The sequence below is a fragment of the Pristis pectinata genome, chromosome 8, assembly GCF_009764475.1.
Source record: "Pristis pectinata isolate sPriPec2 chromosome 8, sPriPec2.1.pri, whole genome shotgun sequence".
In the NCBI taxonomy this organism is placed as follows: domain Eukaryota; kingdom Metazoa; phylum Chordata; class Chondrichthyes; order Rhinopristiformes; family Pristidae; genus Pristis; species Pristis pectinata.
In genome coordinates, this window is record NC_067412.1 from 42,787,675 (window position 1) to 42,812,350 (window position 24,676).

Below are 24,676 nucleotides of genomic sequence, written 5' to 3' on the forward strand. Positions count from 1 at the left end.
CCAATCTACTGGAGCTACCAACACTACGATGTTCAATTAGATCGGTCAATTCATGGTGGTAGGTGGGCTGCTCCTGGGAAGTGTGTGTGTGTGTGTGTGTGTGTGTGTGTGTGTGTGTGTGAACAAGGGAGAAACATTTACAGGGTGAGAGGGAGAGGAAAAATCCACTGACACCAGCCTAAAACCTCACTATGCACTGCACCCACACCACATCACATCACATCACCCGACAAAAAATAAAAGTAAAAGGGAAGAAGGAAGTTAGGTGCCGATCATCTGTCCCACTTTCAGGTTTCTTCCAGTTAACGGATGGACAAGAGTCAAGGAGATACCCCCAAAACTCTGAAGCAGTAGCACCACCACGGCCTTGCCATTTACAGGAAACCCTTAGCAACAGGAACCGGAAGTAGTGCAATTCAAATCCAACGGCTCCTCCTCCTCATATACCGGGACATAATGATGGACATGTCACCAACCAATCGAAAGAGAAGCTGGTCGAAAAGGAAAGGAAATTGTCCAATCAAAACGGAAAGGTAGGCGGTAATTCCGGCGGCACTGCGAGTTTGTTCTCCACCTCCCGAAACACGAAGCTTACCTGGACCGACAGATGGGTTGTTGACCAATCAGAGATCCAATTGGGCTAAAGGGAGTTGGCGCTGAGCCAATGAGAGTAGAAGGAGTGGGCGGATTTTCCGGCAGTGCGGCTAGTCTGCTCCCCTCCCCCCGTGGCGCTATCGCCTGACGACCATCATCCTTTGCCGACACTATGGGCTTTTTCTTCATATAAATAATCGGAGCCGCGACGGCGGCGGGTGGTGCTTTGGGGGTGGAAAGCGGCGGTGGTGGAGGAGGTGGAGGTGGTGTGGGGATAGATTGTGGCCCGAGATTGCGTGGTGGTGGCAGTGGTGTGGTGCGGCTCCTGTCATGAGTCCGGCCGGGTGCTCCCATGTGAACAGTTTTAAGGCGGACAATTGGAAGCAGAGCCTGCGAGTGATTTACCAGTGCTTTGTGTGGAGCGGGACTGCGGAGAGCAGGAAGAGGAAGGTAAGTGCTGCGCCTGGCCGGGCCGGGTAGGGCTGTGGCTGAGGGCGGTCTCGGTACGGGTAGGGATTCTCCTGTTGGAACAGTTTCTCTGCCTCGGTTAGTGATGCAGAGAGAGGCTTTAGCTACTCACAGGGACCGATACTGGCGGAGCCTTACCTGGCATGGGGACGTATGGAGGTACCAAGGGAGCTTGTGTCTCGTGGATCTGTGGGCTGATGGACTAATATGCAATGAGGTCCTCTTGACTGGTACAGAGGAGGCCAGGTATTATAGGGGGAACTCCTTATTGGCAGGATGATGGGCAGATGTACGGGCTATCTCACCAGCAAAGGTCTAATGATAACATTTGGTGCCTCTCCTCGGCAAACTGAGGGATGGAGTTACCGAGGAGGAGGGAAATGGGTGGAGTCCATCACTTAATAGTAATCGGCCGATGCTGGGGGAGCTTTTCATGTGCAATAAGTGACAGATGCAGAGGGAACGTTCCCTTCGTTCATTGAGGGGTAGGTAGAGTAGGCGCCCCTCACTGGTGGAATAAAAGGCCTAGAAGACTAATCTTTTGTGTAAAACGCCTGAACTTTAAGGGTGAAAGGTGATGTATATGTGGAGAATATGGTTAATCTGCACCACTGTTTTAAGTTGAAATGTGACAAGGTTATTTATTGGTAAAAGGTCAAGTTGGGATTACTATCAGGAAATACTTTCTTTTACAGGAAGTTAATGTCTGGAATGGTTGGATGGTATTTAAAAGTAGTTTCTATGGAATGGTGATTCTTGGTGGGATGCATGGCTTCCCTTCTGTGCATTTTATGACTGACATTACATGTGCGACCAGTAAGACAAAGGATGTAAATTGTGGCCATTAGTACCGTTGGGCCATTAATACTTGGTGGGTTTATTTGCATAAACCCCATCTCACACAGGGAAATTAAGACTAGCTGTATTGGAAAACGTTCACTCAGAATAACATGTAATAATGATGTTTGTATATCAGAGTCTATGCATGCCTGACAAGACAAAGGAAGCTGACTTGGGCTAATTGGGGGATTTTGGAGGCTGTGGAATTTGGCAGTTTTAGAATTTCTCAAACTTCATGCTCAGGTGAGGTAGATGTCAGAGTAACATGATAGCCCCAGGATGTTTATCCCATGGGGATCAGTTTACAGTAGTGCAGCAGTCTAACTTGGAATGTAACAGGGCTGCAAGTGGGATGGTCTTTCTTTTTTTAAACAATGATTGGTTCTGAAAATTTTGTGGACAGTGCAGAAAAGGCCTTTTTGATCTATATTTCTGTATATGTAATTGCTGTATTCTATATGTATAGGAGAGGTGAAGCATTTATTAATGCAGGAAGGCTTACTTCAAGGAAGGTAGCTTGCTGTTGTACCATTGGGGTACATTTGGAAGGAACTTTTGCACACTTAGTATAGTAGGGGTAAGCATCTGTTAGTTTCCAGGAAGTTAAATGTGATCTATATTGACATATTGCATTCTTAGGATAGGGAAAAATAGCAGTTTTGGTATTTTGTAGATGAATGTAATTACAAACCTTTTTAGCAATGTTTAGGTTCTGTACAATTATAAATAAAGTTGCTGGTTGCTTCATCTTTATGGCATTGTGGCAGAATCTAAACATGAATTAGATGTTTCTTTATGCAAGTTAAGTGCAAATATGGTGTGGAGAGCATCACTACCTCTTTCCTCACCTACAATGTATAACAACCCCTCTCAGCCACATCCCTCATGGATGCAGATCTCTGCAGAGAATGCTTTGTACTTTCCTGCGTAGTCCATGAATAAAGGTTCTCTGATATATTTGCTATATAATGTTGTAATTCCTTTGTCTCTTTTTATATGGATTGTACATTTTGCTCATGATCTGTATGTATCTATTTAGGAAGAATTATTGTTTTATGAAGACTATCTGACCTCTCCTCCTGTAGGCTAGGAGGAAATAAAGGAAACATGGCAGGTATAAGCAACAGGGATTGAGGGAGTCTTGAGGAATATAGAATATGTAGGAGAGAAATTAGGAGAACAAAAAGGGTCATGAGATACCCTTGGCAAGTAAGATCAAGGAGAATCCCAAGACGTTCTCTAAGTTTAGCAGCAACAAGATGGTAGCCAGCGAAAGAGCAGTTCTCCTTGGGGACCAGAGGGATAATCTATGTGTGGAGCCAGGCAAAGTCAGCAAGGTCCTAACTGAATACTACTTGTCTGTATTCACCAAGGAGAAGGATGTGGAAGATAAGTCAATGAAGGGTACATGGATAATCTGGAGCGGGTCAGTATTTAGAAGGTTTGGATGTCATGGGACACATTGGTATTGGTTTATTATTGTCACTTGTACCAAGGTACAGTGAAAAGCTTGTCTTACAAACTGATTGTACAGGTCAATTCATTACACAGTGCAGTTACATTGAGTTAGTACAGAGTGCATTGATGTAGTACAGGTAAAAACAATAACAGTACAGAGTAAAGTGTCACAGCTTCAGAGAAAGTGCAGTGCAATAAGGTGCAAGGTCACAACAAGGTAGATTGTGAGGTCATAGTCCACCTCATTGTATAAGAGAACCATTCAATAGTTTTATCACAGTGGGGTAGAAGCTGTCCTTAAGTCTGGTGCTACGTGCCCTCAGGCTCCTGTATCTTCTACCCGATGGAAGAGGAGAGAAGAGAGAATGTCCCGGGTGGGTGGGGTCTTTGATTATGCTGGTTGCTTCACCGAGACAACGAGAGGTAAAGACAGAGTCCAAGGAGGGGAGGCTGGTGTCCATGATGCACTGGGCTGTGTCCACAACTCTGCAGTTTCTTGTGGTCCTGGGCAGAGCAGTTGCTGTACCAAGCTGTGATACATCCAGATAGGATGCTTTTTATGGTGCATCACATAATTGATTAATCCCAATGGCTGGATGAGATCTAACCCAGGCTGTTATGTGATGCAAGGGAGGAGATAGTTGGGGCACTGGCAGAGATTTTTGCATCTTTGTTAGCCATAACTGAGTTGCAGAAGATTGGAGGATAGCTAATTTTTTTTCCCTTAATTTAAGCAGGGCAAGAAGGATAAGCCAGGTAACTGCAGGCCATTGAGCTTTACTCCAGTGGTAGGGAAATATTGGAGAAAATGCTAATGGATAGGATTTGGGAAGGTTTGGGCTGATCAGAGATGATCAGCATGGCTTTGTGCAGGGGAAGTCCTGTCTCTCTAATTTGATTGAGATTTTGTTTGAGGAGGTCACTTAGATTGAAGAAGACAGGGTGCTAGATGTCTATAATGGACTTTAGTGGAGCATTTGACAAGGTTCAGCATCAGAGGCTGGTCTAGAAGGTTAAGTTACCTGGTGAACTGGCTAATTGGATCCAAAGTTAGCTTGGTGATTGGAGACAGAGGATGGTGGTGGAAGGATGTTTTTCTTATTGGGAGTCTATGGCTAGTGGTGGATTGCAGAGATTGGTGCTGAGATCCTTGTTTGTGATACGTTAACAATGAATATGAATACAGGAGGTATAATTCATATGTTTGAGGATGGCACAAGTTGGTGGTGGTGTGGTTAGTGAGGAATGTCTAAGGTTGCAGTAGGATGTGAGTGAGATGAAAAGTTGTGTGGAATGTTGGTAGAGGGAATTTAATCCCAGCAAGTGTGATGTGATGCATTTTGGGAAATCAAATAGGGGTAGGACAAAGACAGTGAGTGGTAGGGTACTAAGTAATGTTACTAAACACAAAGACCTTGGGGCTCAGATCCACAGTTCACAAAGTGGCAATGCAGGTAGATGATGAAGAAGAGATATGGTATGCTTGCCTTTATAAGTCAGGGCATAGAATATTATTGATGGGATGTTGTGTTGCAACTTTACAAAACACTGGTTAGACTGCGCATGGAGCATTGTGTGCATTTCTGGTCACCACACTATAGGAAAGATGTGGTTTTGCTGGAGAGAGTCCAGAATAGATTCACCAGGATATTGCCTGGGTTGGAGGACTTCAGTTACGGGGAGAGATTGGATATGTTAGATTTGTTTACCCTGGAGTGGAGGAGGCTGAGGGGTGACCTGAAAGGTATCTAAAATTACAAGAGGCATAGAGTAGATCATCAGAATCCTTTTTTTTCCCATGGTAGGGGCATCATAAACAAGTGGGTGTAGTTTTAAGAGGTAGTAGTTTTAAAGGGGATTTGAGGGGAATGTGCTGCCACAGGTGGTGCGATCAGATACAGTGACTACCTTTTTAAGAAACGTTTAGACAGGCACTTAAATACGTAGGGCATAGAAGGGTATGAACCTAATGTGGGCAAATGGAATTGCTGTAGATGGGCAAAAAGATTGGCATGGATGTGGTGGGCTGAAGGGCCAGTTTCTGCGCTGCACAATTCTGATTCTGTAGTATAATCTCATCAAACTAAAATTTCTGATCATCCCAATAAATCTGTCACACCCAACTGACTTGTGGTTTATAATAGTGGAAGGTAGTTGGCCATTTGCAAGTGATGGGGCTATTTACTTATTTAATGTGCTTGAACCTGACTGAGTTGAAGAAAGCCTTTTATGTTGTTGGGGGAGGGTGTACTTTTAATGGCTCCATCAGAACATTTAATGACTTTTAGTTGGATCTTCTGTCATTGGTGTTGTTTAATAACTGTCAAAATTTCTCATTGCTTTAAGTCTGGTAGAGGTATCGACTCCAGGATGTTTGAAGGTAATGGCAAGTAAGGGACTTCTGGTATATGCTTACAATTCTAGAATTTCTCAAAAGTCATATTCAAGGCTTTTTTGTATTCTATTTGTTTACTTATCCAGCCTGTGTTCCTTCCTTGTATGATACAGTGCATCCATTTGTGAAAAAAAAGATGTAATGCACTTATGCGCTCTTTTACCATAGGAACATGATCTCAAACTAAGAATGTGTGTTGACAGCCAGCTCTTACTGCTGGGTGGTGAAATCCTTCTTAAAATGAATTTTGGTTGATTCAGCGGACTGTTGTGTAGATGTTGGTTTTAAAGTGTTCCTCATTTGGCATGATTATTGTGTTGGGTTTGGGTGGTATGGGACAAAGAAAAATTCCAGTGGGCTTGCTTTAATTTGATAAATATTGCTTGCATAGTGTATGTACCTTTTCATCCAACTTGTATTTTTGAGAAAGGACAGAATTCCTCAGCATTAAATCCAACTGGCTTCAGTTTGCAGTGAAGATGGGAAATGGGCTTTTTTTTTCACTAATGGTGTCAGAATTACTTTGGAAGGAATTGTAATTTTTGAGATGATTTTAAAATATTTTGTGTTGGAGCCTTGATCCATGTGTCAGTAGCTATTTTGCACATTGAGAAGTGGGATTACTTCATCAATTAATCCAGTATTTAGACTATGGTTGACAAAAATAGGTGAGATTTTGGTGAGCAGTTTTGCGACCTAACCAGAATCACCCTGAGTTTAAGTTTCTGGGATGAGGACATTGATGGCAAAGACAGTGTTTGTCGCCTGCTACTAATGCTCCTTGGTGTTGAGGCACTTTTTTGAATCATTTCAATGCTGTTGGGTAGAGTGTTCCTGGATTTGGACTGAGTGATGATGAGGAAGAATGTTACATTTCCTAGTAAGGAGAGAGTTATTTTGATGTGGAACTTGCAGGTGGTTGTGGTAGTGTTCCCCACGTGCCTGCTGATAGCCAGGGTACTGAATCTGAGGGCATTTAGGCCTTTGGTGCCCCTAGTGTTGGCCTGAGTAAAATCTGCAGGCCAACATTGAGCAGGTGTTGTGAATGGGGAAATGTCTCCTTTTAGAGTACATTTACCCAGTCAGTATGTATGGGGGGAGAATAAGAGACAACTGAACCGTTTTGGGAAATTTTCTTTGAAGTTTGTCTATTAAGTGAGAATTGTTTTTGTGTAAATTTTTCTTTATTAGTCACATGTACATCGAAACACAGTGAAATGCATCTTTTGCGTAGAGTGTTCTGTGGCAGCCCACAAGAGTCGCCACACTTCTGGCGCCAACATGGCATGCCCACAGCTTCCTAACCTGTACGTCTTTGGAATGTGGGAGGAAACTGGAGCACCCAGAGGAAACCCACGCAGTCACGGGGAGAATGTACAAATTCCTTGCACTCCAGATTTGTGCTGACAAATCAATCACTTGATTATGAGCTTCAATTGTGAGATGTTAAATGAATAAAATTGACTTGGAACCATCTGGTAGATATTGGCATGGAGCAATTCTATTCCAACATTTAGATTTGATCAATTCAGTCATATTCTATTACATTGATATCATTACAGTTAAACAAATGCTGAAATGTAGCTAACTGAACAGGTGAGTATTTACAGTTTTTTATTTCAGATTTCCAGGATAATATTTCTTATTAAAAGAGAGATCGAACAGTTGATATGTTGGTGAAGAAGCAAGTTCAGACTGTACTGCATGAAGTTTCTGTATTATAGCGAATAATGCTAAATACTAAATGATCAAGAGAAGTCCACGTTTTCCTTTTTAATTCATTGACTAATGCTCTGTAGTGGGCTGGCTACTTTTGTAAAAGATCAAAATTAGACTTGGTGGAGAAATTTAAATCATGCAGCTTGGATTGGGAAAACTCTTGGATAAACCTTCTGTATAAAGTAAGAAGTATGATAACATGGTTAATGTATGTAATAGAATTGTAGAGCTGCTGCTTCTGTAAACGTCTATATTCCATCTAATGGGGGGGGGGGGAGAGTTATTAAGTGAATTTCCACTTTTGAGTGATCAGTCTTTACCTCTATAAGCTGTACAACATGTGTATCGTTTAAATTGTACTGAGGTTTTTTCTGTCTTGCGCAGTGAATTCCAGTTTTTACTCCTACCCCTACTACCCCTTCCTCCACTCTCAGGATGTTTCTTTTTAAAACCATAAGTCCTCAACTCCTGTAAATTTGCTTCAAACAATTCCCTCTGGTTGTTGACCTCTCTGTGAAGAGAAGTAGGTACTTCTCATTTGATTTAGGTCTGTCCTGATTTTAGACACTTTTACTACATCTCACTGTGGTCATCTCTGTTCCAAAACAAAGAATACCAGGCTTGGCAATCTTTCCTCATCAGAAATATCTGGTGGCATAAGTAGTTGGTGAAGAATTTTAATGATACTTTTATTATTAGAATGATGCATGTTGTGGAAATCCAAAACCTGCAGATGCTGAAATCTAAAATAAAAACAAACATTGCCATAAATGCTCAGCTGGTCAGGCAGCTTCTGTGGAAGGGGGCAATGAGAGTTAAATTTTCAGTTTGCTGACTTTTCATCAGTAGGAGAGAAAATAAGTTAGAATTATGTTGTAGGGAGGCTGGGTGTATGATAGGGCTGGTCTAGCTCTGGCCCAATTACTTTTTGGTGCTTAATGCAAGGGCAGGATAATCATGATGTGCCTTGGCTGATAAAGGAAAGTATCCTGTATATATTCTAGATCACATTATTTACCTCCCCTGTCACCTTTTGGGGACCTAGACCTGCATTCCCAAGGTCCTGTTGTCTTTCTCTCATCCTATCATTTGGTACACTTCTGTTCTTTGCTGAAAATACATTTTCTCGGGCTCTTGCTGAGCCAACCCTGAAACCAATTTGCTACCTTCCTTTGGCTTAATGCTATGGTTATAGCATGGAAAGAGGCTATTCAGTCTGCTGAGTCTATACTGGCTATATGCAGGAGAAATCTAGCTGGTCCAATAGCCCTACAAATCATTCTTTTGGGTAATTATTCACCTCCCTTTTGCAAGCTGCAATTGAATCTGCCTCCAGTACTGTCCCTGGTAGTGAATTCTAGACCCCTACTGCTTGCTTTGTTTCTGGGGGGAAAAAACATGATTCTTTTGTGAATCACCTCTTATTCTATTTCCTCCAGCTTTCCACCTTCTGCCCTCCTCCTGCCTCAAGTCCTCCCATGCCCTCGTGCTCTCCAGCCTTTAGAAGTACCCTTATTGCCATCTGTGAGTGGCATAACTTCATCAGTGGGGGAAATGTGCATTTCTGATTTTATTTTTCTGTGTTGTGGTGTGGCTTGTGGTAGCAGCTTCAAGTTGGCGGATGCTGCTATGGGTAAGCAGAGCAGGTGAGCAAGCCCACAGAAGCATGGAGAGGACACCCAGGCCAGCTGCCTTGGCTGTTGTCCTTTTCACACCCCAAGGCTTTTATCAGTTTTTCTTGTTGCAGTGCTGCACCTCTCCAACAAGCTTCTGACTATTATGGAGCTGATTTACATTGAAATTAGGAAATTGTTCAACCTACATCACTTCCACCCCAGAATAAATGTGACCACAACATCAGTCATTGAGGTGCCTTATGCCAATGATGTGTGTGTGCATTTTAAAGATGAAGCTTCAAGTAATCATCAACTCATTTATTGACACATGAGAGTATGGGCTTTGTGTATAACATCTACAATCAAATCAACCTACCTGCACTTGCTGTACAATCCTTCCCCTCAACAGAAAGGTTTGAATGAGATCTTGGGAAAATATGGACAACATTGAATTCTCCAACTTCTGGTAAACTGCTCTCTCTTATAAACTTTCCATTATCATACTTGTGTTCCTTTCTCACCCAGTTTCTTTAAAATGTCATTGTAAGTGGTCAGCACTTGTTCCCATCACCTGGTTGGTCTTAACCTAGCTCCATGTAGGCTTTTGTCTTGCACTTCATTTCTTTCCTCCAGCTCTGCTTTGAAAACTGTAAACCATAAGATATAGGAGCAGAATTGGGCTATTCAGCCCATTGAGTCTTTAAGAGGAGATCTTGCCTGATAAGTCTTAAAATTCTTCAAGGTGGTAACAAGCAAGTCTTGATTGGTAACGGGGGTTTAAAGGTTACAGGGAGAAGGTGGGAGAATGGAGTTTCTAAAAAAAAATAATTGACCATGATTGAATGGCAGAGCAGACCCGATGGTCTAATTCTGCTCCTATATCTTATGGAATCTGCTCCACCATTGAATCACAACTGATTTTTTTTTCCCCCAGCCCCATTCTCTTGCCTTCTCCCTGTAACCCTTAACCCCCTTACCAGTCAATAACCTATCAATCTCTGCCTTAAATACAACCAATGACTAGGCCTCCATAGCCCTCTGTGGCAACAGATTCACCACCCTTTGGCTGAATAAATTCCTCCTCAACTCGGTTTTAAAGGGGCATCCCTTTATTCCGAGGCTGTGCCCTTGGATTCTAGATTCTTCTACTAATGGAAATGTCCACTCTGTCCTGGCCTTTCAATACCTGGTTGGTGTCAGTGAGATCCCCCTCATCCTTCTGAACTCTATTGAGTACAGGCCCAGAGACATCAAACACTCTCTCACTCTTTTTACCCCAGTTCTGAGGAAGGGTTGCTGATCAAATTGTTGACTTGTTTCTCTTAGCACAGATGCTGCTTGACTGGCAGAGTTGTTTCAGCATTTTGTTTTTGATCCAAATCCATTGGCAAGTAAAATGAACCCAATGATAAGTATTGGCAACCTTGCACTCCATCATCCCAAGTGTTGAGATCCTGTTTATACTCACTTGACTTTGGGCAAACCATGTCATTTGCAGATCAGAATCTCAAAGATGCTTTATTTGAAGCTCCATTACAGTGAGATTACCTTGTGTACAGAGGAAATGATTCAAGGATATTCTCAAAACCTTGAAGTATAGCATCTCCATTGACTCATGGGAATCCCTATCCCATGATCACACAACAGAGGAGGAGAATTTGGAATGGTATTGTGAACCTCATTCATTTTTCAGGAAAACAAAGCTTAGTGTAACTGGTGGAAGGAGACCATTATCTGACAAACTACCCACTGGCCTCTCGCCTGTGGCAAAGTCTGTGAGTAACTTCATCAGACACTCCAGAATCCACAGACCTGGAGTGGAAACAAGTCAGAATCAGATTTCTTATCACTGACGCATATCGTGAAATTTGTTGTTTTGCAGCAGCAGTACAGTGCAAAGACAAGATTACAAAAAAAACCAAAATATTGTTCATGGACCATTCAGAAATCTGATAGTGGGGGCGGAAAAAAGCTGTTCCTAAGTTGTCAAGTGTGGGTCTTCAGGCTTTTGAACCTCCTCCCTGACAGTAGTATCGAGAAGAGGACATGTCCCAGATGGTGAGTGTCCTTAATAATGGATGCTGCCGCCTTGAGGCGCTGCCTTCTTGAGGCACTGCCTCTTGATGTCCTCGATGGTGGGGAGGGTTGTGTCTATGATGGAGCTGGCTGAGTCTATAAACCCTTTGCAGCCTCTTGCAATCCTGTGCATTCTAGGCTCCATACCAGGCTGTGGTGCAACCAGCCAGAATGCTCTCCATCATACATCTATAGACATTTTAGAGGCTTTGGTGATATACCAAATCTTCTCAAACTCCCAACAAAGTCAAGCTGCTGGTGTGTGTTTGTGATTACATCAATGTGTTGGGCCCAGGATAGATCCTCTGAGATGTTGATGCCCAGGAACTTGAAGCTGCTCACCCTTTCCACTGCTGATTTCTCAATGAGGACTGTTGTGTTCTCCCCGACTTGCCTTTCCTGAAGTCCACAATCATTTCCTTGGTCATGCAGACGTTGTGTGCAAGATTGTTGCGATACCACTCAACCAGCCAACGTTATCTCACTCCTGTAAGCCACCTCCTCGCCATCTGAGATTCTACTGACAGTGGTGTCATCAGCAAATTTATAGATGGTGTTTGAGCTGTACTTAGCCATACAGTCACAAGTGTAGAGAGAGTAGAGCAGTGGATCACGTGTGTCATGGACGGCACCAATAAGATTTTGATATGAAGTATTGAGTGTTTCAGTAGCGCGCGTAATGACGTATGTGTGTTTTCGCGGGTGTTAGTTTATGGTACTCTCAAGTTCTGTCGTTGACTAGCTGGTCCTTTCTGTATTGGATGTATATATTTGGTATTTGTAGTCTTCTGTAGTGCTTTTAGCAAATAAACGTTTTATACAAAAAAAGAGTAGAGCATTGGGCTAAGTATGCATCCTTGTGGTTCACCTGTGTTGATAGTCATCGAGAAGGTGGTGTTATTACCAATCCCCACTGACTGTGGTTTCCCAATAAGGAAGTTGAGGATCCAGTTGCAGAGGGAGGCAGAGGCCCAGGTTTTGAAGCTTGGTTATTAGCACTGAGGGAATGATGGTGTTGAATGCTAAGCTGTAATCGATAAACAACAGCCTGACATTTTGCTGCTGTCTAGGTGCTCCAAAGCAGTGTGGGGAGCCAGTGAAATTGTGTCTGCTATAGACCTGTTGTGGCGGTAGGCATATTGCAGCGGGTCTGGGTTTTTGCTCAGGCAGAAGTTAATTCTAGCCATAACCAACCTCTCAAAGCACTTCATTACAGTAGATGTGAGTGCTACCAGGTGATGGTCATTGAGGTAGCTCACCCTGCTCTTCTTGGGCACTGGAATGATTGCTGCCCTTTTGAAGCAGGTGAAAACCTCAGACCACAGCAGTGAGAGATTGAAGATGTCCTTGAAGACTCCAGCCAGTTGGTCGGCACAGGTCTTCAGTACCTGGCCAGGTACACCATTGGCTCCTGACACCTTGCAAGGGTTCACCTTCTTGATGGATGTTCGGACATCTGCCTCTGAGACAGATCACAGGGTCACTGGATGCTGTGGGGATTTGCACAGGTGTAGTGTTATTCTGCCTTTCAAAGCGTGCATAAAAGGTGTTGAGCTCTTCGGGGAGTAAAGCATCACTGCCACTTGTGCTGTTAGGTTTCACCTTATAGGAAGTAATGGCATGCAAACTCTGCCACAGCTGTTGTGCATCCGATTCTGTCTCTAGCTTCACTCGAATTGCCTTTTTGCTCTCTCTGGTCTTCTGTAGGTGGTACCTTGACTCCTTGTCTACAAGTGACTGTCAAGGAGAGATGTTCTTGACCCCTTCTACGTTGAGAATGGTTTCTCTCTACCTACACTGTATCCTTCATGATTTTTGATATCTCCCATCATATCTCATAATCTCCCCTGTTCCAACAAGAGCAACCTTAGTGTATACGCAGAACTAAAGTAACTCATTGTTGGAATCATTTTGGCAAATCTCTTCCACACATTCTCTGGAGCCTTCACATCAGTCTTAAAGTGTGGCACCTAGAACCAGACATGTTACTCTGCTTGTGGCCAAGCTAATGATTTATAAAGTCTTATTATTACTTCCTTGGTGTTGTATTCTTTGACTCCATTTATACAGCTCAGGATTCCATATGCTACTAACTGCTTCCTCAACCTGCTCTGCCACTTATGTTGAACTTGTACTCCCAAATCTCTCTGCTCTTGTATCCCTTTTCAAATTATGCCTTCTAATTTAAATGTCCTCTTCTTGTTCTTCTCCCCAAAGCATAATGCATCACATTTCTCAGTATTAAATTTCATGCTACCACCTAACCTATTTGCCCATTCTATCAGCCAGTCTGTATCTTCTTGGTCTATTTCTATCCTCCATACAAGTATTGTCATCTCCAAACTAGGAAATTGTACCCCACAAACGCACACAAGATATAATTAAGTGATATGAAAAGGGATAAACTTGAAGGAAATTTGGCAAAACATTGGGTTTCAGTTGTTCAACAGTAGGTACTATCATTAAAGGACAAGGCATGCGTTCTTGAGCTCATTGAAGGATCAATCCTGATGCAGACTACCATAATTACAAAGCAGCGAAGTGGTTTGATAATTGAGATGGAAAAACTGTTGCTGATTTGGCTTGAAGATTAAAATCAATGCTGAATACCTGTTAACCCAATAATTATTCAAGAAAAAAGCAAAATGCCTGTTCAAAGATGTGAAGAAAAGGTGTGGTAATGAAAGTGAAGAATTTGTTGCAAGTGGAAGGTAGTTTAAACAGATTTAAAGCAAGAGCTAATTTGCACAACATTAAGGTGCAAGGGGAAGCAGCAAGTGCTGACCATGCTGCAGTGAGTATGTTTCCTGATGCTTTCCCTCAGATAATTAGGGAGGGGTAGTTATTGTGCCAAACAAGTATTTAATGTGGTTGAGATTGGATTATATTGGATATGTATGCCTGAATGTACATGTATTGCAAGGGAGGAAAAGACTGCTCCAGGACATAAAGCAGTAAAAGAGAGACTGACCCTGTTGGTGCAACTATAAACTTAAGCCTTTATTTATCCATTTGAGAACCCTTGGGCTCTTGAAGGAGTTCATAAGGTATATCTTCCAAATATGTATTGGTTTATTATTGTCACTTGTACTGAAGTACAGTGAAAAACTTGTCTTGCATACCGATCGTACAGGTCAATTCATTACACAGTGCAGTCACATTGAGTTAGTACAGAGTGCATTGATGTAGTACAGATAAAAACAATAACAGTACAAAGTGTCACAGCTACAGAGAAAGTGCAGTGCAATAAGGTGCAAGGTTATGACAAGGTAGATCGTGAGATCATAGTCCACCTCATTGTATAAGGGAACCGTTCAATAGTCTTGTCACAGTGGGGTAGAAGCTGTCCTTAAGTCTGGTGCTACGTGCCCTCAGGCTCCTGTATCTTCTACCTGATGGAAGAGGAGAGAAGAGAGAATGACCCTGGTGGGTGGAGTCTTTGATTATGCTGGCTGTTTCACCAAGACAACGAGAGGTAAAGACAGAGTCCAAGGAGGGGAGGCTGGTTTCTGTGATGCACTGGGCTGTGTCCACAACTCTGCAGTTTCTTGTGGTCTTGGGCAGAGCAGTTGCCATACCAAGCTATGATGTATCCAGATAGGATGCTTTCTATGGTGCATCGATAAAAGTTGGTGAGAGTCAAAGGGGACAAACCAAATTTCTTTAACGTCCTGAGGAAGTAGAGGCACTGGTGAGCAACAGAATGGCTTGGGTGACATTGGCCCTTTTTAAGAATCATTTTGTTCCTGAGGTGGAGAGATGCTGTGCTTCCAAGAATTTGCCATTCATGATTTTATTGGTTCTTGATAATACCCCTGGGCATCCTGCATTTTTGGATGATTTTCATCCAAGTGTCAAGGTTGTGTACTTGTCATTGAACGTGACAGCTGTTCTCCAGCCAATGGATCAAGGTGTAATTGCATCTTTTAAAGCATTCAACCACCATAAGGCATTTTTTTTCAAGCTTTTAAAATAACTGATGCAGCAGAAGGCTACCAGACAGCCTGGACCCATTGTAATTTGCCTATTGGTGAAACAGGTCTACAGCGGATGCCATCTCCCTGGCCCTACACTCAGCTCTGGAGCATCTGGACAGTAAAGACACATACGTCAGACTGTTGTTTATTGACTATGGCTCTGCCTTCAATACAATAATTCCAAGCAAGCTTGTCACCAAACTCTGAGACCTAGGACTCAACACCTCCCCCTGTAACTGGATCCTTGACTTTCTAACAAACAGACCGCAATCAGTGAGGATAGGCAGCAATACCTCCGGCATGACTATTTTCAACACTGGTGCCCCACAAGGCTGCATCCTCAGCCCTCCACTCTACTCCCTATACACTTATGACTGTGTGGCCAGATTCTGCTCTAACTCCATCTACAAGTTAGCAGATGATACCACCATTGTAGGCTGTATGTCAGACAGTGAGTCAGAGTACAGGAAGGAGATAGAGAGCTTAGTGGAATGGTGTAATGACAACAACCTTTCCCTCAATGTCAACAAAAGAGCTAGTCATTGACTTCAGGAAAGGGGGTGGTGTACGTGCACCTGTCTACATCAATGGTGCTGAGGTTGAGAGCTTCAAGTTCTTGGGAGTGAACATCACCAACAGCCTGTCCTGGTCAAATCATGTAGATGCCACGGCCAAGAAAGCTCACCAGCGCCTCTACTTCCTCAGGAGGCTAAAGAAATTTGGTTTGTCTCCTTTGACTCTCACCAACTTTTACCAATGCACCATAGAAAGCATCCTATCTGGATGTGTTATGGCAACTGCTCTGCCCAGGACCGCAAGAAGCTTCAGAGACTGTGGACACAGCCCAGAGTGTCACGGACACCAGCCTCCCCTCCTTGGACTCTGTCTTTACCTCCTGTTGTCTTGGTGTAGCAGCCAGCATAATCAAAGACTCCACCCACCTGGGACATTCTCTCTTCTCTCCTCTTCCATTGGGTAGAAGATACAGGAGCCTGAGGGCACGTACCACCAGACTTAAGGACAGCTTCTACCCCACTGTGATAAAACTATTGAATGGTTCCCTTATACAGTGAGGTGGACTATGATCTCACGATCTACCTTGTTGTGACCTTGCACCTTATTGCACTGCACTTTCTCTGTAGCTGTGACACTTTACTCTGTACTGCTACTGTTTTTACCTGTACTACATCAATGCACTCTGTACTAACTCAGTGTAACTGCACTGTGTAATGAATTGACCTGTACGATTGGTTTGTAAGACAAGCTTTTCACTGTACCTTGGTACAAGTGACAATAATATACCAATACCAAGACTTTAAGGTAACTTTGGAAGTCTTGCAACATCTATGATACAGTGGGAAAAATATTGCAGCTGAGGTAAGGCAAACAACTATGAATAGTGTATGGAAGAAACTTTGTGCCACCTTTATTCATAATTTCTGAGGTTTTGAGATGGTAGAAGATGTGAAGGAGAAAATGGTGCACTTTGGTAATCAACTTCAGCTTGAGATTAGTGAGGGTAATATTACTGGCTTGCCTGAATCTCACCCTGAAGAGCTAAGCTATGAAGAACTTGTGGAATTGGAAAAGCAGCTGTTAAGAGGAAAAAGAATGAGAAGTTGAAACCCAAGATCCTGAAAGGAAACTTACTACAAAAGGATTGGCAGCAGCTTTGAAGAAATTTGAGGAAGGTTTGGCAATGGTAGAAGACCAAGACTCTAATTTAGCAAGACTCACCAGTGCTTGTAGGATTATCAACAAGTATTCAATGCTACAAAGAAATGTCTGAAGAAAAATCGGCAGTTAAATCTTCACTTGATGTGCTTTTTTAAAAAAAAGTTTGAAAGGAAATTGGAACCAGTTGCTTCCACCTCAACAGCATCTCTGGAACCAGTTGCCTCCACCTCAGTACTGTGGAGATATGGCTACCATAGCAAGTGATTTTTTTTTGTGTTTGTAAGTACAAACCTATTTTCAAACTTGAGGACAAATTTGACTTGTCTGTTTTAAAAACTGAACCCATTTGTAACCCAGGGACAACCCTTTAATATCCATATGCTGCCTTTATCTAGACAATGCACATTTTTCTAAATGACACTCTAATTCTGTCTCTGTTTAACCTTGATTATGGTTACAAAAACAATAAACAGACTGCTCTGTAGTTTGTTTTCCCCCTACACTTTTTTTGAACAAGCATGTAACAATTGCAATCTTAGTCTTTAGGTATCACCTCGGAATCTATAGATGCTTGGAAGAATATAACCAACACTGCTGCAGTTCCTTCCCTTCTCTAAGCAGTCTAGAATGTAAGCTATCTGAACTACTTACCTACTTTAGGTGTTACTAGCCTTTCCAGTACCACCTCTTTATCATTCTGTTGCCCATCCAGAAAATCAGTTGCATCTTCCTTTACTGAGATTCCACAGCATCTTTCTTAAAGATTACACTTAAGTACCTTAAAATTATTGTCTGCTTCTTTGGTCTCTGATTTAGCCTCTCCTTTCTTCGTACAGCCTACTTCCTGTGCACATTACCTTTAATGTAGAACATTTTGCACTAAAATGGCAGCTTTTCTCCCATGAATTTGACTGTTGTATCTTGTGTGAATCTGGCAATAAAGGTCCACCGCACAACCCTTGAAATCGTGAACCCACTATCTGTGTCAGGACCCACCTCTCAATGAAGGTGGGGATGAAATTCACCACTTCCTCTAATACATTAGCGCAATCCTTGGGCATGGAGGAAAACTGTTTGAAGACCAAGACCTCAAGATGCTACAAAGTTCATTGTCTATTGGGCAGCTGCAATTCCTGTCCTCTTGTGTAATTCTGAGATTTAAACTATTAGCAGCAGGCACCTTGTAGCACTGGAGAGACCATCAACACTGCTTCCTTTAATTGTCCAAATCCACTGACCAAATAAATAAAACAATGTCAGTAATCTCTTCCCAGGTCTACATTCCCAGTACTGAGGCCCTAATTAAGCTCTGTTGGCCAGGCCACATTTGCATAACTCGACAGTAGACTCCTGAAGCAGGTTCTCTATTCTTAACTCTGTTACAACAAAGATTACCAGGTGGACAGGGGAATCAGTTTAAGGATGTTCCCAAAGTCTTTTAGAATGTATACATGTTGTATGTGCTTATCCCTACCCACTCCTGGAAATCCCTGGCCCATGACTGCTCAAAGTAAAGGAGGTTCATTTGGGTTGGCACTGAGCACCTCGAGGCCATGCTTTGGGAACATGCACTAGTGTAATGTAAACAGTGGAAGAAGTGTGGCATGTTCCAAACTACTTGCCTGCCTGCCACACCTATGGCAAGAGTCTGCAGGTCCCATGTTGGCTTCAGCAGTCATTCCAGAACTAGGAGAACTGGAGTGGAAGCAATCCATACTTGATCCTGAGTGACTGACTGCCTGAAAAGGATTACAAGATCACAAGACAAGGGAGCAGAAGCAGGCCATTCGGCCCATCGAGTCTGCTCCAAGGAAAAGGGAAAAAGAAATGGGGTGGGAAAAGAAAAAGAAAAAAGAGAAAAAAAAACTATTCTAATCCCATTTTCCAGCCTTATCCCCATATCCCTTGATACCCTGACTATTTAGATATCTGTCTATCTCCTCCTTGAATACCCCCACTGATCTGGCCTCCACTGCTGTGCGTGGCAAGGAGTTCCACAATTTCACCACCCTCTGGGTAAAGAAATTTCTCCTCATCTCTGTCTTGAAACTGTACCCTCTAATTCTAAGATTGTGCCCTCTGGTCCTGGACACGCCCACCAAGGGAAACAGCCTAGCCACATCTACTCTATCCTTACCTGTCAACATTTTAAATGTCGCTACGAGGTCCCCTCTCATCCTTCTGTACTCCAGCGAGTACAGTCCAAGAGCCGACAAACGCTCATCATACTTAAGCCCTTTCATTCCTGGAATCATTCTCGTAAATCTCCTCTGAACCCTCTCTAACGTCAGCACATCCTTCCTAAGATGGATGCATGTATTGTGGCTGCATGTATTGAATAGTGCAGCACTGTTGGATGGTTCTGAAGATGTTTCATCTGATACTGTTCACAGTGGGAAAAGTTGAGACTAGTTTTGGACCCTTCAGTGCTCTGAGAGAAGAGGGCAGCAAGAGGGGATATGATTCAAAATTCTTGGTCTGCATTATTACCTAGTATCCCTATCTTGTTTATTTACACAGACCATTTCAACTGAAATGAAGCTGCAAAATATGCAGCTGCTGGAAATTTGAAATTGAAAATGCTGGGAATACTCTAGTCAGGCAGCATCTGCGAAGAGAAACTTTTTTTCCCAAGTTGAAGACGAGAATGGCATTGACTGTAAATATTCTTGAGCTATTTGCTCATGCTTAGAACTGTGTGGGGAAAATAAATATGGCCAAAATGTTAGGTCTGTTACTGCCTGTAAGAAATGGGAGTATCTGCAGAGTATGGGTATCTGGATTTGACCAGGTGTCAAGCAGTTGCATCTATTGGAATTGAAGCATCTGATCAGAAGGTGGTAAATATTCAGCTATGGGCCAGATGTAGATGTAACACATTTGTGCAGTTGCTATTCCTTTTGTGTAAGGGCTTCAAATATCTCAGCCAGACGAGCACACCAGTGTAGCTTGAAATGAGCTGGTGAATGTGACTGTTTATTGATGGTGTGTATTGAGTTGGAAGAAGATACAAATCATTTTTTGGATTCCCCTTCCATCATGAAATACGATGGCTGAACCATCCATACATTTTTTTTTTCTTTCAAAAATGCTGCCATGCATCCTGTAGATAGCATTCTCTGGCAAACCCCCAACAAGGACAATATGCTGTTGGAAACGCACCCAACATCCTGATCTGAATATATAATAATTTTCACTTTTACTGGGTCAAAATTCTGGAATTAACTAATAACATAAAAGCTAGTTTCTTTACTGTATAAATTGACTGCTCAGAAGATAACCATTACCACTCTGTAGGCTATTACAGATGGGTGATGCATGCTAACTTTGTTAGCAACACACAGCTTAAAGGAATGATGAAGAAATGAATGTGAATTTTTGTTTTAGTATTTTGTACCTAGATATTACTGCAGGCTGTGTCCTGAAACAAATGTTTACTGGTGGACTCTTCTGTATGTGTGAAGATTTATGGCATTCCTGAAGGAAAATATTGGTGAGAAAATAGATTAAGGGTAATCCAGCAAGAAGTTTTAAAATTTGAAGAATACTAAATATTGATACCATTGGAGGTTGACATTAGCATTAATAATAGCAGAGATTTGTAGCAAATATTAGTGTTCTTGGTAGAAAAGCCTCCTAATAATAGAAAAAATGTTGGGGGCCAAAAGGAGGAACTTTGCTGGAGAAAATTAATATTAACCTGGTAATTTAACCACTGTACCTGGAGTACCTAAAGTACTGCATTCGTTTTTGGTCCTGATTAAAGGAGGGATATACTTGTATTGGTGAAGGTATGGAAGTAGGTTGTACCCCTGGTGTTGAAAGGTTGGTTTAGGAGTGAAAACTTGAGCAAATTGGGCTTAAAACTAGGAGGCATCTAAAATGGATGAAGAGAAAATTCTTTGGAATTTTGTATCTGTGAAGGTTGAAACATTGATAGTGTTCAAAACTGAAATGGACAATTTTTCAAACTAAAGCAAGATGGGGTTGGGGTCTCTTGGGCTATGAGGGAAACAAGTAGGAAAGTGGAACTGAGCCTAAGATTGGATAAACAATGAATAGTGGAGTGAAATTGAGGGACAATAGAGCCAACAATTTTCATAAATCGCTGCACAGATTATAATCTGTGCGGTTTGAAAATGGGTTGACAACTTGGATGATCTTCTGATAGAAAAGCAAAAGATACCTGTTGTACTTGGGAAGTAGGTTGTTCACTTGGCATAATATTTGGAGTGTTGCTTGGAAAATCATTTAACTTTGCACATCCTGACTTGTTGACTGTATGATGTATATAGTTGTAGAGTGTTCTCTTAATTGCAGATGATCTAATGTCTTGGCTTTTCTGGGCTGAAGTCAAATTCAAATTAAGGTTTATTGCTGGTGGTGTGCAACTTCTTGGCTTTCTTCCCTTTTTGATTTATTACAGTTTGCCCCTGGATAAGGTTTTTAGACAGGATCCAGGTACTGAAGTGTACAAAAAAAAGACTTGTTTCTATTTTATTACGTCTGAGCTCTGTGCTTGACAATGTGTGGATTGTTATCCAGAAATCCAGGAGCCTTTAGTTTTGCATAGGAAATGTTATTTGCTAGGGTGCTGTGCAAACCTGCCCCTCCCTCCCCATGTTACCTATTTTAGTTTTTTATGTCCGTTTTCATGTTGAAACATTTATAAGAGTTTGGATAATGGCCTGTTCAAAGGTGTATTCTTGAGTAAAATATGTTGGCTGGAAGAATGTTTCCTTATATATGAGGAGGCACTTTAATTTTTTTTTAAAAACTTTACCACAGGAATAGCATTGTTTTGAGATTTTTCTTTCTAGCAATAATGTATGTTACTGTCCAGAAATCTAATTGTTTCTGTCTCTCATTCCCTGATCATGGTTTTTTTTTCCTTGATTACACGGAAGTCTATTTGCATCACGTCTGCAAACCCAGCATCTGGTTTTTTTTTTGCTATGCAATCTGCACTCCCTGCAAGGAGATGACCCACCTTATTACTGCAGAGTTTGGGTGGCACGTAGGGGCACTTGGAATTCAACCAGCTTAAAACCAGTAGGATTACTGCTTTTATAGTTAGAATTACTGTCTATTCAGGCATTGATCTGTAAAATGTTCTTTTATCTAAGTCATGATAATCATTCAGTGGTTAGTCTACTGTAACTCTTGGGAATAAAGGGCAGAGGGGAAAGATGAAATTTAGTTCACATTGCTGGTTATCTGTAAAGGCAACCTTAACACTTGAGTTGTGTGGTACTTCATCAGTTGTTTTTTTTGCACTTCACTGACCCTGAACTACTCTAGATTTTCTTGCTAAAATTTTCTAGCTACATAACTGTTATCTTCTCTTTCTTTTGGTACAGCATTTAAAACTATCAAGATGCACATGATTTGTAACATGGTTAGTGGGGGAAAAATAAAGGAATGAAATAAATCTGGTTCTACTTTAACTGATCTTCAGGGTGTTGAATAGATATTTAATTTAGATTCATTTTTGTACTTCGCTCAGTGCTAATTTGAGAATTGCAAAAATTTGGAATTTGGTTCGGAGTTTGTGGTTTCTGTGACAGCTGGTCTTAAGGCAGTTTCATGTTCAGAAGGAATAAATGCAGTTTGTAATGCTCTATTTCATACTAAACACAGACATCTGCATTTGCAAATCTTCTAGAAATCAACACACAACTTGCACTCAAGTATTAATATAAAGTTCAATCTTTCTTGCTATTCATTAGGGTATGTTTTTCACTATGGCAAGTGCTTCTCCATGAAGTAAGTATTTTTCTGGGGGTGGGGGGTGGGGGGGGGGTGGGAGGTGAGAGAAATAACCATTGGTGGTTGGGAAAGCTTTCTGTGGTATATTATCCAGGAGTGAGTCCAATTTGTGATGATGCAAAACACGAAATGATTTTAAGGTGATCCATTTGAGATTCCATGAAGTTATTAGGTGACGTGTATCAATGGAAATGTAATTGACAAGGAAGTATAATGGACAAGAGGCAGTGTCATCAACCAAATCGGTAACCAAGAGGAAGCTAAATAGCTATCACCAAGCCTCTGCTTTTTAAACCCTGTCATGGTAATCTGATCAGAAGTGCACACTTAATGGGGAAGCTGTTGGAAAACATTTCTGACATAAGCAGCCTGTAAGTGATCACAATGCTCTTAAATCTTATGATAAACCAGAAACCAACAGCTGCATTTGTAAATCCAAAAACTGTAGATACTGGAAATCTGAAATAAAACCAGAAAATGCTGGAAGCACTGTGGGTCAGGCATCATTGTGGAATGAGAAACAGTGAAAATGTTAATCCTGTCTCTTTCAGCAGAGTCTGTCTGAACTGCTTCTACCCCTATTCTGACCAGTATTTTCTGTTTCATTGCTGCTCATTGACCTACAAAGTAGACAAATTCCATTTAATATCTTTAGAATTTAATTTTGGATTTAAAAATAAAAATTGGAATTGCAAATCTGTTTTGCTGTGAAAGCTATAAACTAATTCCCTTTACCACTTTTTGGTTTTATTATTAATTTTTTTCCTACAAAATTTGTGCCTGTTAATAGGGACTTGCCTTAGATGAGTCACGGATACATAATTTTTGAAGTGATATACAGCATTGTTACTGTCCTTTTCCAAATAAGTAACTTGGCAGTAATTTTGAGGAGTTGAATTGCTGGATTTAATTGATGCAGCAAAAGAATGGGGCGTTACAAATATTTGGAGTGGGCATTTAACAAATTAGTTCCATTTAGAGGCATGGTTTCAGCAAGACATCTTGGAATAAAACCACATTTCCAAAATAATAAGGGCAAAATAACTTGCATTTGGAGAGCATGGTGCCTCTGAAGGATTCATCCTTCTGTGTAGTTGACACCAATAAATTTCATCTTGTAATTAAAGCAGTGCAGGTGATATGTTTGAGAAAGTGAGATATTTGGATCTTTATGTATATTGTCCTTCCCTACATAGTCAGTTGGGTAGCAGAAAGAATGAGATTCCCTGAGATGGGTTGACTGGACGAGGGGAAAGGGGTGAGCAGTGGGAAGATGTTATGGATTAATTTTAATGATGTGATCAAACTGCTGTGTGGCATGGGATAGGTTGAACCAAGAATAGGGATTTTACCAGCGTTCTTTTGTTGTAAGTCCTTTTTGGATTGCTTAACTTTAAAAACAATTCATTTTGGGCCACCAGTTCGCAGAAGTGCTGGTGTTTATCTACTTCCAAGTAAGTTGGTGGGGGGAATCACAAGCATCAAGGAGGCAAATAAGAGACTGGAAAGTGATGCAGAATTTGGTGACAAAGTTGAATAGATATGACAGGCAGGGGAATGGTAGGGAGTGAGGAAAGATTATTGGATTAAATTGTTTATTTCAATGCAAGAGGTCTGACAGGTAAGGCAGATGAATTTGGCGCTCGGATAGCTATGTGGGACTGGGATATTCTAGCCATTATGGAAGCATGGCTAAGGGAGGGATAGGACTGGCAACTTAATGTTCTGGGGTACAGGTACTTTAGGTGGAGTAGATGCAGAGGAAAGAGGGGGAGTTGCATTGTTAATTAAGAGGAATGTCACAGCAGTAGTCAGAGATTAAATTACTGAAGAGATACTCCAGTGAGGCTTTGAGTGGAGTTGAGAAATAAGAAGGGGATGATCACATTGTTGGGATTGTACTATAGACCCCCAAATAGTCAATGGGAAGTAGAAGAACAAATATGCAGGGAGATTGTGGAGAGATGCAAGAACAATAAGGTTGTCATAGAGGATTTTAACTTGCCTAACAAGTTGGGACTGCCATACTGTTAAGGTCTTAGATGGGGTGGAATTTGTTAAGTGCGTTCAGGAAAACTTCCTTGTAC

At 41.7% G+C, this 24,676-nt stretch overlaps 1 protein-coding gene across 2 annotated transcripts in view; it reads left to right on the top strand.

Annotated features, from left to right (window-relative positions):
- Positions 1-603: 603 nt before the first annotated feature.
- The window catches only part of usp22 (ubiquitin specific peptidase 22), a 160,538-nt gene continuing 136,465 nt past the window's right edge, over positions 604-24,676 (top strand). The window contains exon 1 of one of the 2 annotated variants that reach the window (XM_052022494.1): positions 604-1,044. In XM_052022494.1, the coding sequence (XP_051878454.1) occupies positions 925-1,044 (120 nt within the window). In that variant the 5' untranslated portion in view covers positions 604-924. The remainder of the gene's footprint in view (positions 1,045-24,676) is intronic. The other variant, XM_052022495.1, reaches the window with a different exon arrangement.